At 44.9% G+C, this 12,834-nt stretch overlaps 1 protein-coding gene across 2 annotated transcripts in view; it reads left to right on the top strand.

The window, feature by feature from the left end:
• The first annotated feature begins 5,933 nt into the window (after window positions 1-5,933).
• The window catches only part of tent4b (terminal nucleotidyltransferase 4B), a 66,657-nt gene continuing 59,756 nt past the window's right edge, over window positions 5,934-12,834 (top strand). The window contains exon 1 of one of the 2 annotated variants that reach the window (XM_085991470.1): window positions 5,934-6,717. In XM_085991470.1, coding sequence (XP_085847596.1) covers window positions 6,272-6,717 — 446 coding nt within the window. In that variant the 5' untranslated portion in view covers window positions 5,934-6,271. The remainder of the gene's footprint in view (window positions 6,718-12,834) is intronic. The other variant, XM_085991469.1, reaches the window with a different exon arrangement.

Raw genomic sequence — 12,834 nt, 5'->3', positions numbered from 1 at the left:
TTTCCCGAGTGTCTTGCTCTTGGTGCGGAGGCGATTCTGGCCCCCTGTCGTCAGTTAGTTCATCAGCTTCCGATGCTGCTGTTTCTGGGGTAGATGCGACCTGTACGTCGGGTTCATCACCAGGTACGTATGGGCGAGGCATGGGGTTGACTTGTTCCTGTGACTCTTGGATCTGGTCAGCATGGCGTCTCACGGTGCTCTCCCCAACGTCCACTGTGTACATTAGTGGGCCCTGCCGTGTGCATATCGTTCCTGGCTGCCATTTTTCTGTTCGGTAGTCGCGGGCCAAGACTGGTTGCCCTACATTGAAGCTCCTTGTTGGCTTCTCATGGATGTGCTGGAATTGCTTACTCTCAATATCTCTTCGTACGTTTGGTCTGAGCAAATCCAGGTGAGATCTTAAACCTTTAGTTAAAGAACATCATGGCTGGGGCCTGGTTGGTGACTGCATGTGTCGCATTCTGTTAGGCGAACAGGAAATTGTCCACCTTGTGCTGCAGCGGAATGTTGTCATTGTACATAGCCTTTATTGCCTTCTTAAAGGTTTGTACGAACCTCTCAGCCAATCCATTTGTGGCTGGATGATACGGGGCGGATGTGTAATGCCTTACCCCATTCTTTTTCAAGAACCTCCGGAACTCTTCTGACACAAACTGTGGTCCGTTGTCGGAGCAAATCTGTTCTGGCAAGCCATTCCTGGCAAAAATGGTCCGTAGGACTGCAATAGCTTTCTCCGTGGTGGTGGAGGACATTTTGATGACCTCAGGCCATTTTGAGTGCGCATCCATGGCTATTAAAAACATTGAATCCATGAATGGACCAGCAAAATCAATATGCATCCGTTGCCATGGAGATGAGGGCCACTCCCATGGGTGTAGAGGGGCCTGTGGTGGTGCATTTTGGACTTTCTGGCATCCTGAGCAGCTCTTGGTCAGGTCCTCGATTTGTTTATCGATTCCCGGCCACCACACATAAGCCCCGGCTAGGCTTTTCATTTTTACCCCCCAGATGACCCTCATGAAGCTCATTGAGCACTCTATCCCTTAACTTGGGTGGAATTACCACTCGGGATCCACACATCAAGGTCCCCCGGCACACTGACAGCTGTTCTCTCCTTGTCGAGAATGCTGGCAACAGTGAGTCGCCATGTGCTGGCCATCCCTTCACCGTCAAATCATATACTCGAGACATTGTCGGGTCATTTCGGGTTTCCTTTTCGATACAAGCGTTAGTTACCGGTAGGTATTCAACTATAGTCGAATGGAATATTTCGACAGGATCCACTGCTGGTGCTTCCTCCACAGTAGGCAGTGGCAGGCGTGATAGCCCATCAGCATTTCCATGCTGTTTCGTGCCCTTATATTCAATCTCATAGTGGTGCGCCCCTAGAAAAAGTGACCATCTTTGTAGTCGTTGCGCAGTCATCACCGGAACGCTTCTTCGGATTAAAAATGGAGACAAGAGGCTGGTGATCAGTCAGCAAGGTGAATTTCTGCCCGTGCAGATAGTGATTGAACTTTTTCACTCCCCACACTAGGCTGAGGGCCTCCCTGTCAATCTGGGCGTAGTTACGCTCGACTGAGGTTAGTGATCGTGACGCAAAGGCTATTGGCCTCTCCGAGCCATCCGAGAATTTGTGCAGCGCTCCAATGCCATAGGGTGACGCATCACATGCCAACCGAATTGGTAATGCCGGGTTGTAATGGGCCAATACCTCTTTCGATGTGATTAGCGTTTTGCTCTTCTGGAAAGCTCATCTACATTGGTCACTCCACTTCCATGGCACCCCAGTTTGCAGTAGGGTGTTCAGTCGGTGTAGTATTGTAGACAAATTTGGCAAGAACTTATGGTAGTAGTTTACCAGCCCGAGGAACGACCTCAGTTGTGAGACATTTCCCGGTGCTGGAGCCTTGACTACTGCCTCAATCTTCTCTGGGGACTTATGTAACCCCTCTTTATCGATAACGTGGCCACAATACGAGATCTGTTTCCTAAAAAACTCACATTTGGGGCGGTTAGCTCGGAGCCCATATTCCTGCAATCTAGTGAGCACCTGCTCCAGGTTGGCAAGGTGATCACTGTCATTTTCGTCCGTGACCAGGATGTCGTCCAAATAACACTGGGTCCCTGGGATCCCTTGCAGGACTTGTTCCATTGCCCTCTGCCAAATAGCCGGAGCTGATGCTACCCCGAATACCAGCCGGTTGTATTGGTAGAGACCTTTATGGGTGTTGATTGTGAGGTATTTTTTTGATGCTTCTTCTACCTCCATTTGCAGATATGCCTGGGCCAGATCAATCTTAGTGAAGCGTTTCCCTCCACATAGCGAGGCGAAAATATCTTCAATCCGCGGAAGTGGATATTGTACGGTGTGAAGGACGAGGTTCACTGTTACCTTAAAGTCCCCACAGATGCGAACCTTCTTTGGTTCCCCAGGCATGCTGCTCAACTACTTTTTCATCACAGGGATGATGGGTGTAGCCCACTCGCTCCAATCTACCTTGGACAGTACACCTGAACGTTCCAGACTCTCCAGCTCTGCTTCGGCGGCTGGGCGGATCGCATAAGGTACCGGTCTGGCCTTAAAAAATTTTGGGCTTGCGTTTTCTTCAATTTTAATCGTCGCTGTCATGCCTTTTAGTGTTCCGAGTCCTTGCTGGAACACTTCTTTCGCGTCAGTTAGGATCTTTGACAGTCGCCCAGGTGTGATGTCGTCATCCTTTTTGTCAGCCACAGTCAGTGCCTGTATGGAATGCCAATCCAGTTGTATTTTCCGGATCCATTCACATCCCAGTAATGGTGGTCCTCCATCTTGCAATACATGCAGGTCTACTTTTGGTGTTTCCTTACCGTTATATATAACGGTCACCCTTATTTTTCCTTTGGGGTAGACTTTTTGCCCCGTGTACGTCTTCAAAATAATTTTTGTGTCTCTCAAGGGTATGTGTGAGAATAGCCGCTCGTAGTCCCGTCGGTTTATGACTGTTAGGGCTGATCCTGTGTCCAATTCCATCTTTACCTGGACTCCTGCTAACTTGAGATTGACCCAAATGGTTCGGTGATCCTCCATTGTGATCACATTATGTAGTTTCAGACAACTCAGTTCCCTGCTTTCGGAGTCATTATCACTCTTTTGTTCGTCTGAACTATTCTCCGTCATCTTATGTACCTTCTTGTATTTTCCTTTGGTAGGTTTCTTATTGCTGGTTTTCTTTCCCGACCTGCAGACTCGTGCTATGTGTCCTACTTTTCCACACTGTCTGCACACTTTGTCTTTGAACCAGCAATCATTCTGGTTGTGTGTTGTTCTGCCACAGCGATAGCACTTCTCTGTTCCATATGACATTTCGTTTGTGCCATATTCTTGCGGTCTCACAGATCACAGAAATCACAGAAACCCCACAGTGCAGATAGAGGCCATTTCGGCCCATCGAGCCTGCACCGACACACATCCCACCCGAACCCCGTAACCCCTACATCAACACATATCCCACCCTATCCCCGTAACCCCACGTATTTAATCCCCCTAACACTCTGTTGTATCTCTGCAGTGCCCCGTGCTGCTGCTTCATATGATACCGCAATGCTGAAAGCCTTTTCCAGCGCAAGGTCCTTTTCAGATAAAAGCCGTTTCTGGGTTCCTTCACTTTGAAGCCCACACACAAACTTGTCCCTCAAGGTATCTGCCAGCCCTGCTCCAAACTGGCAGTGTTTCGATAGTTTGTGCAGTTCTGTTAAATAATCAGCATTGCTTTCATCCTTATGCTGGTTCCGTTTGTGAAACTTGAATCTTTCTGCTATCAGCAGCGGTGTGGGGTTTAAATGTTCCTTTAGTATCGTTACATCTTCAAAACTCTTTTCCATTGGCTTCGTTGTGGTTACTAGATTTTGTATAATCTGACACCTCATTTGCCTTGCAGTACACCTGTATTCGTTTGACATATGTAGTCCAATCTTCGACTTCATTGTCAAATGCGGTGATACTGCCACTCTTTGGCATTTTGGGTGTGGTTTAAAATGGCGTCTCCCGCGCTTTCCTTCCTCCCCCGCTGCTGCCAATGCCAGTCCCGGCTGTTCTCACAGCGCCCTGTAGGTTTCGCACGCTTCTCCTGCGCTGCTGCCAACGCCGCTCTCGGCGGCGCCTCGCGGGTTTCTGCGCGTCTCTCTCTCCCTCCGACGCTGCTCGGGCCCTGAACACCGGCTGCGCCCTGTGCGCTCTGCCCTCTCTCTCTCTCCCCCGTTGACGCTGCTCGGCCCTTTGCTGTGCCGCTCGGTCGGGCTCTTGCCCGCCGCTGTCCGGGAAGGGTCTGCGCACTACCTGTTGCCAGCCCGTTTCGCTGGACCACCTCAACTGGAAAGCCAAGCCTGGCTCTCGACAGCCTCCCCCACAATTCTCGAGTCTCTGCTGGATGACTGGGCGGTTGCCCGTGGTCGACGCCCGAGTCTCTGGCCTTGACCTCCAATCCACTGATCTCCAGGAACGAATCTCCGGGAGGTGATGCAGAGTTGCAGGTAGGTTCAAACCTGCCTCGTCGCCAATGTTGCGTCCGTGTATAATAAGACAGAGACTGCGGAGAACGTTACAACAGGTGTTTACTCAACGTGGCTCACACGGCAACTGATCTGTACAGATTACTACTCAGTGCTATATACAGGTGTGGTCACTGCCGGTACTGCAGTATACATGAGCTGTAAAACATAGTTTCCCCCCTTAAAGGTATATACATTACATAATGGAGCCGAGCATTGAAGCATACCTGTCGATCTCCTCAATCTCTTTACCTGAAAAGTCAGAAAAAGCCCCTCAGCAATTGGGTTTGTTACCCTTCAATACAGAATCTCTTGACTCTATATTGAAGAACACTGAAACCATTCAGCCAACCTCTGTCAATTACTTTCTGAAAATGTAGAAGAAGCAGCTATAATCACAGAAATCACAGAAACCCCACAGTGCAGAGAGAGGCCATTTCGGCCCATCAAGCCTGCACCGACACATATCCCACCCGATCCCCGTAACCCCATGTATTTAATCCCCCTAACACTAAGGGTCAATTTATCACAGCCAATCAACCTAACCCGCACATATTTGGACTAATGAGGTGTTAAATGTAGTAAAGGTGTTGATTTTAATTCCAAACACAATATTGTAGCAAATTCTTTTGTCACCCTAGTGATCAACCCATAGTGCTTTACTTAAAAAAAAGTTTACTAACTCTACTACTCCCACAAGGTGCTTATGCAATGTCTTCAGTAGAGCTAATGGAAGGATGCTGTTGCTGATGCGGGGAACCATGAGATGCTTGTGGCCGGCGATTTCTTGGAGCTCAAGCCTCTGACTGCAGCACGTTGGCGGGTCAGCCAGAGCCCTATTTAAAGCCGCAGTGCACTTCGAAAAACAAGGTTGCAAGTGGGCGGTGTTTTCTGACGGGTTGGGTGGGAAAAGATTCTAATGAAGCCCCAGGCCTGTTTTCTGGGGCAGCGAGTAAGATTCAAACTCACCCACCCGCCCAGTTTAAAAGACTGTTGCCTCCACCTCCTTCTCTGGTTAGCAAAACGATACAAATCCCGACCGTGCTTGCTTGTGCCAAGCTGCCAGCTAATATTAAAAGCGAGGACAGGAGCTCGCTCTAACACATTCAAAAGGGTGAAATAAAGTTTTAAAAAGTTGGAAAACTGTCAAACGTTCGCTTTACAAATCTCAGTTCCAGATACAGCACAACTTCTCACTTTGCTAAATTCGATTTGGCCAACCGCATACCAAGGATATAGCACACGGTGCGTTGATACGAGTGCCGTTCGCATCAGCTCAGTGTGTATGTGAGGCACTGGATTGAGCAACTCAAAGCGCCTCCTCCTGCCACTCTCAGGGTCACAGTTTCATTGCGCCAGGAAAACGTTACTGAGATCATTCGAATATAAACCGAAAAAGAAAGGCAGCCGCGAGCCCAGCGTCTTTATTGCGTAATATTCGCGCCGTGACGACGTGACAAGCGGCCAATTGTTGCGCGTGAAGTTTGCGGCTTCCACTCCGCCGGGCTCGCGGCACCCGGAGCACGCAGCGCGCTTGCGCAGTCGAGCGGCTGTCGCCATTGCTGTTGGGTCTCTTCTCGTTACGGCCCAGCGACAGGCCGACGGCTCCAGCAGGAGGTGGAAAGAAACCAGACGGTATATTAAAGAGAACGGCCGGCAGGAGAGAGATTTTAAAAAAAGAGGGAGGGAGAAAGAAAACGAACAGACGCTCGTTTTCAGTGTGGAAACCCGTCTCCATTTGATGGATCCGAGGTTAGCCTGGTTTCAGCCAGAACAGCTCGGACCTGCCAACATTTTGTGGATGCAAATTTGGGAAACTACGCAAGAGCTGAGGAATCTGTTCTTTAATAATAACTGTGCGGCGGCAACGGCAACGGCAGCAAGTGTGGGCAGCGATAGCATGTTGAGGGAGAGGGGCAGCCAAGGAGGAGGGGATTTAGGCGTACAGAGGGACTTCCTCCCGCTGGAGCCCAGCGCGAATAACAGCAACAACAGCAACTTCCAACCCGGCCCAGGGGAAGGTGGCTGGAGGAAGAGCTACCCCGACAACAGCAACAGCTCGGGAAATAAGAGGAAACGGGACAACAAGGCCAGCACTTTTGGGTTAAACTACAGCCTCCTGTCTGGAAGTGGCCATTACAACGGAACTCCCTGGAAAAGCCGGAACTACAGAGAGGGAGTCGTGGGGTAAGGCTGCAAATCTTTCACACTTTTTGCAGAGGCAGCCTCTCGCTTCAGAGCGTCTCTTTTGGATGCCCTGTTAAAGCTAATTTGGGTGTTCGTGCTGTTGCACAGGACTTCACAAATTCTGTTTAAGGGCAGCTCTGTCGATGCCCTTATTTATAATGCAGCCAATTTATGTGGATGTCAAGATTGCCCACGTGTTAAAGTGGCACTGTCTTAATGAAAATGCGACTGCCAAACTTTATTTTTATGGTGGGGAAGGGAGATGAGTCGGGCATCGTTTTTGTCACGTCGTGCCTGACACAAAATTATGTATTTGATGCAATTTGTTAGCATAGAAAAAAAAATTGGCCGATTTTCAAGACTATGCCCGTTTAATAATAAATAAAATATAACTATAACTATATTGATTAGGACATTTGTTAGTTGAGTAGCTACTTATCAAATTGAACTTTTGGACAGTTCCTTAAATTCAGCCTTGGTCTGCCTGAGTTGCTTGAGGATGAGGTAAAGATTGAATATTGATAAAGAAAATGTGGATAGTCAACTTGAAATATGATAACTGTTGTCTTTAAGCAATTTGCAAATTTAAATCAATTTTTAAAAATCTTTATCATGATAGAAAATTAGAGCAGCATTGTATAGGTTTTGTTAATGTAAAAGGACATGGTTTTGTGTGCGAGAGTTCTGAGGTAGACCTGCATGGATTAACTATTTAAATGTGATTGTAATAAAAATTTTGAGGTGGGGGAGAGATTATTAACTGCTATGCCCAGCAACTGCTATCATGTAATGTACAAGGAGTCCATTTTGTTTAACTACTAAAGTAACAGTTTGGTATGTGAAATATCTATATCAATCCCTTACCTATTTTAGCTGACAGTTGGAATGGGTGATACTTTAAAATGTATAAATTGCTTTCTAATTGTAGTAAATTGATTTTTACACTGGTGTGACCCAAGTTTCTTTTAGTCCTAATGACAGTCATAAAATTGTATAACATTTAAATCAAATTTTACAGTATTTCATTTAATATCTCCAAAAATAAGAGTGTATTTGTTTTACATTCAGTTGGCACCATTTTAGTCCAAATGACCCTCGTTATAGTTTTAAATTGTTGAGAAACTCTTGCCACTTTTGCTCCTGCTGTCTTTCAGGATGTTTACTTTCATGATTTTGAAGCAATGGGTACTGTAAGTGATGGTCTTAATTGGTGTTTTTTGAAATGAGGGAGGTGGGTGATAATTACTACACAGACTAAGAGAGTAAATTCAACAGGTCTTTTTACTGGTTGGAGGTAGGGACTATACTGAATACAATATTACTACACAGTGCTTATATACCGGTGTGGTCACCACCGGTATTACGTATACAGCAGCCAGAGAAAGTAGTACATCTCTTAAGGTGGAACAGGCTTAAGTTCTCTTAAGGTGGAACAGGTTACATACACCACAGGTAAGGCCTGGCGCTTATTTAAAAAAAAAAAAAGAATTTCCCCCTCCAGAGATTGAAAGTAGACATGCATTGTGAATTTCAGTCCACCCACGCCATGTGGTTACAGCAACTATCATTTTTTGAAGGTCAAAATGAGTAAACCTGGCATCTCCAAAAGTACACATATTTGAACATGCAGATTTTTGGAGTGAGTGGGGAAACGAGGGGCTTTGCAAGAACCTTCCACAGGTGGAGTGAGTTAGTATTTCAAAACTGCTGTAGCAGAACACTTATCTTCTGTCAGTTTGGCTATATGGCTGCCATGGTTAAATATGCTTATTTCTTTGTCATTGTCTGCCTTGTGATGAATTTACTCCGAGTTAATTTGCGTTAAATGTGAATCTGAAGAGTGCAGTTTTAAGAAATGAAAGACTTGTAATCACTGTGCCTTTACTGAAGCTGATTTATAAGTAAAACCATCGGTAAATCACTGGCTTTGAAAATAATGAGGAGGATATGACGCAAACTTTTTCTTGGCAGTTCAGTGGCTAAATATGCCACTTAATGTGTCATATAGATCAAAAAGGTCCCAAGCTTGATGTGCTGAGTGAGCTGATCTGAACCAGAGCAGCAGTAAGGATGTTGTAGTTGGGCTTACAATGTCAACTTGGCTTAGCTGGTCCTCTTTTTTTATTGAACCAAATTAACTGAAAATTAACAGAACTTCAAATAAAACTTATCAAATTAAATTATAATTACATTACCCGGGGTGACGATGCACTCCAGCCCCCACGGCGCTCACTGGTCTCGGAAGTTGGCTTAGTTGGTAACACTATAATCTTTGGTTTAAGGTTGTGAGCTCAAGCCTCATACCAAGAGTTGAATGTTGCTGTAATCTCGCGACTATACTCTTGGAGATGTCCATACTCTTGGAGATGTCCAATCATGCTGGTGTTTCACCCATAGCATTGAGGTCAGCATAACAAACTGCTGTGGCTGTGACTTGCTGTCCCTCCTTGATCTCTCCACCGCCATCATCACAGTTGACAAATCCATTCTACTTAAAACATTTCTGCTTTATGGTCCACATATATGGTACTGCCCTCTCATGGTTCCATTCTTATCTGCTGCAACATGGATACTACATCACATCCAATGGCTTCTTTGCTCCTGTGGGCTCCCTCACTGTTGCATTTTCCTGCTTTATTTGTATGTTTCCTCTTAGTAATGTCATTTAGATACATGTTTTCAGCTTCCACATTTACACTGACAACCTCTCTGCTTGCATAGTTGTTGGCACTCTCCGATTGCGTGTTCAACTTTAAGACCTGGATGAGCCATTTTCCTGCACCTAAATATTGGTAAAGTGGTAGGAATTCTCTTTGGCTGCTGCAAATATCAATGTGCCTCTGGTCTTGACTCCATCACCTTCCCTGATTTATACTGCCAGCTGAGCCCAGATGTGTGGAACTTTGGCATACTGTTCAGCCATGTGCTCAAATTCCTTTCTCTGGGCTTAAACCAGGCTGGGACCAGTGTCCTGGCAAACCGAATAACTAGGGCAGTAGACAGGGCTTTAAACTAATGAAGGGGGGGTGGGAGGATTCAGGAAAGAGTAAATTTAAAAATAGTGAGGGTCTAGAGCAGAGTAGAGTTTTGGGTAAAAATAAGCAGAGTGGGTCAAGAAGGGACAGAGTAACAAAGGTAATAAGGCATCAGGGAAAATAAAAATTAGTCAAAACTAAAGGCACTATATCCGAATGCACAAAGCATTCGCAACAAAATAGATGAATTAATAGCGCAGGTAGAAATTAACAGGTTTGATCTAATAGCCATAACGGAGACGTGGTTGCAAAGTGGCCAAGGTTGGGAACTAAATATTCCAGGATACTTTTTTTTTTAAGAAGAGATAGACAAAATGGAAAAGGAAGAGGGGTCGTCCTGATAAAGGATGGGATAAAGACAGCAGAGAGAAAGGATCTTGGCTCTGAAAATCAAGAAGTAGAATCCGTTTGGGTGGAGCTAAGAAACAACAAGGGACAGAAAACATTGATGGGAGTTGCTTATAGGCCCCCAACAGTAGCTGTAATGTAGGGCAGAGTATAAATTAGGAAATTAGAGGCGCATGTAACAAGGGTGATACAGTAATCATGGGGGACTTCAATCTACATACAGACTGGGCAAACCACATTTGCAGTAATAGTGTGGAGGATGAATTCATGGAATGTATGCAAAATAGTTTTCTAGATCAATATGCTGAGGAACCAACTGGGGAACAGGCTATTTTCGATCTAGTATTGTGCAATGAGAAAGGGTTAATTAATAACCTTGTAGTAAAGGGGCCTTTCGGGAAGAGTGACCATACTATGATAGAATTTTATATTGAGTTTGAAAGTGATTTAGTTAAATCCGAAACTAGAGTTTTAAATCTAAACAAAGCAAACTACGCAGGTATGAGGGGCGAGATTGGGAAACTACATTAAAAGGTATGACGGTAGAGAAGCAATGGCTAGCATTTGAAGAATTAATACATAATCTACGACAAATATACATTCCTTTAAGGCACAAAACCTCACGGGAAAAGTGGTCCAACCGTGGCTAATAAGAAAAGTTAAAGATAGTGGCCCAGAAATTAGGTTCGGGGGCTTGCCATGCGTGCAAGCCCCCGATGTGCACTTACCCGGCGCGCCGACAGCTGAAGCCTGGGCCTGCTTGGAATTCCTGTCACTGGCCCGGTTCAGCTGTCGGCGCGCTGTGCTTGCCTGATCCAGCGGCGTAGTTAGTTTGATGTGCTGGCTGGGATCAGGTGAGCACTGGGCAGCCAATCGGGGGAGGGAAAACTTCATTCATGAGTTTGATAGAACTGTCAAACTCATGAAAACTACGGGTGCCCAAAACACTACTTAAACTTTAAATAAAATTTTAAAAAACATCCCAATAATTAAATGAACTATAAATAACTTTAAAAAAAACTATTTTAAACAATTAATCAAATTTTTGAATTTTTTTTTTAAGAAATCGGGTCTAAAAATAAACTTACCTTACTGTAAAGTCCTTAAAAACAATAAAGCTGTGGAAAAAATGTTATAATTTTAAATAATAGACCACTTACCTTAAAGAATCAAGTCCTTACGTCTCCTTTTTACATTTCTAAAAAGTTGAGGCCCTTACACACGGGCAAACCTGTCAAAAAGAAGGAAGTTCAACGCGTGCGCGCAGAGTCCTGCACGCATGCGTTGGACCTCTGAACCCCTAGGAGGAAATGCCGGTTTCCCGCGCATGCGCTGTGCATGCTGAAATTCGGCACTTCCAACGGGCCCACGCGTGAGTACCCCGTCCGTACTCACGCGTTGGGACCGGAATTACTGGCCCAGTATTAGATCAAAGGAAGAGGCTTATAATGTTGCCAAAAAGAGTAGTAAGCCTGAGGATTTTAGAATTCAGCAAAGGAAGACCAAGAAATTGATAAAGAAAGGGAAAATTGAATATGAGAGTAAACTAGCGAGAGACATAAAAACAGACTGTAAATGTTTCTATAAGTATGTAAAAAGGAAAAGATTAGCAAAAGTAAATGTGGGTCCCTTACAGGCTGTGACAGGAGAAATTATAATGGGGAATAAGGAAATGGCAGAGAAATTAAACAAATACTTAAAAACTTCCTGGAAATAGTGAACCAAGGGTCTAGTGAGAATGAGGAACTGAAAGAAATTAGTATTTAAAAAAAAAAAAAAAAATAGTACTAGAGAAATTAATGGGACTGAAAGCCGATAAATCCCCTGGACCTGATGGCCTACATCCTAGGGTTTTGAAAGTGGTGGCTAAAGAGATAGTGGATGCATTGGTTGTTATTTTCCAAAATTCCATAGATTCTGGAACGGTTCTTGCGGATTGGAAGGTAGCAAATGTAACCCCACTATTTAAGAAAGGAGGGAGAGAGAAAACAGGAAACTACAGACCAGTTAGCCTGACATCAGTAGTAGGGAAAATGCTAGAATCTGTTATTAAGGATGTGGTAACAGGGCACTTAGAAAATAATAATAAGATTGGGCAGAGTCAACACAGATTTATGAAAGGGAAATTGTGTTTGACGAACCTGTTAGAATTTTTTGAGGTTGTAACCAGCAGAATAGATAAGGGGGAACCAGTGGATGTGGTGTATTTGGATTTTCAGAAGGCATTCAATAAGGTGCCACACAAGAGGTTATTAAACAAAATTAGGGATCATGGGATTGGGGGTCATATGCTAGCATGGATTGAAGATTGTTTTCTGCCCGTGAATCAGAGAGTAGGAATAAACGGGCCATTTTCGGGTTGGCAGGCTGTAACTAGTGGGGTAACCGCAAGGATCAGTGCTTGGACCTCCGCTTTTCACAATCTACATCAATGATTTAGATGAGGGGACCAAATGTTATATATCCAAGTTTGCTGCTGACAAAGCTGGGTGGGAATCTTAGTTGTGAGGAGGATGCAAGCAGGCTTCAAGGGGATATAGACAAGCTAAGTGAGTGGGCAAGAACATGGCAATGGAATATAATGTGGAGAAATGTGAAGTTATCCACTTTGGTAGGAAATATAGAAAAGGAGAGTATTTTTTAAATGATGAGAGATTGGGAAATGTTGGTGTTCAGAGGGACCTGGGTGTCCTTGTACACAAATCACTGAAAGTTAACATGCAGGTACAGCAAG

The sequence above is a fragment of the Somniosus microcephalus genome, chromosome 6 (assembly GCF_052327205.1).
Source record: "Somniosus microcephalus isolate GS21.2 chromosome 6, FLI_Smic_1.0, whole genome shotgun sequence".
Lineage (NCBI taxonomy): Eukaryota > Metazoa > Chordata > Chondrichthyes > Squaliformes > Somniosidae > Somniosus > Somniosus microcephalus.
Note: the sequence above shows the minus strand (reverse complement) of the source record. Positions and strands in the feature narration are given on the sequence as shown.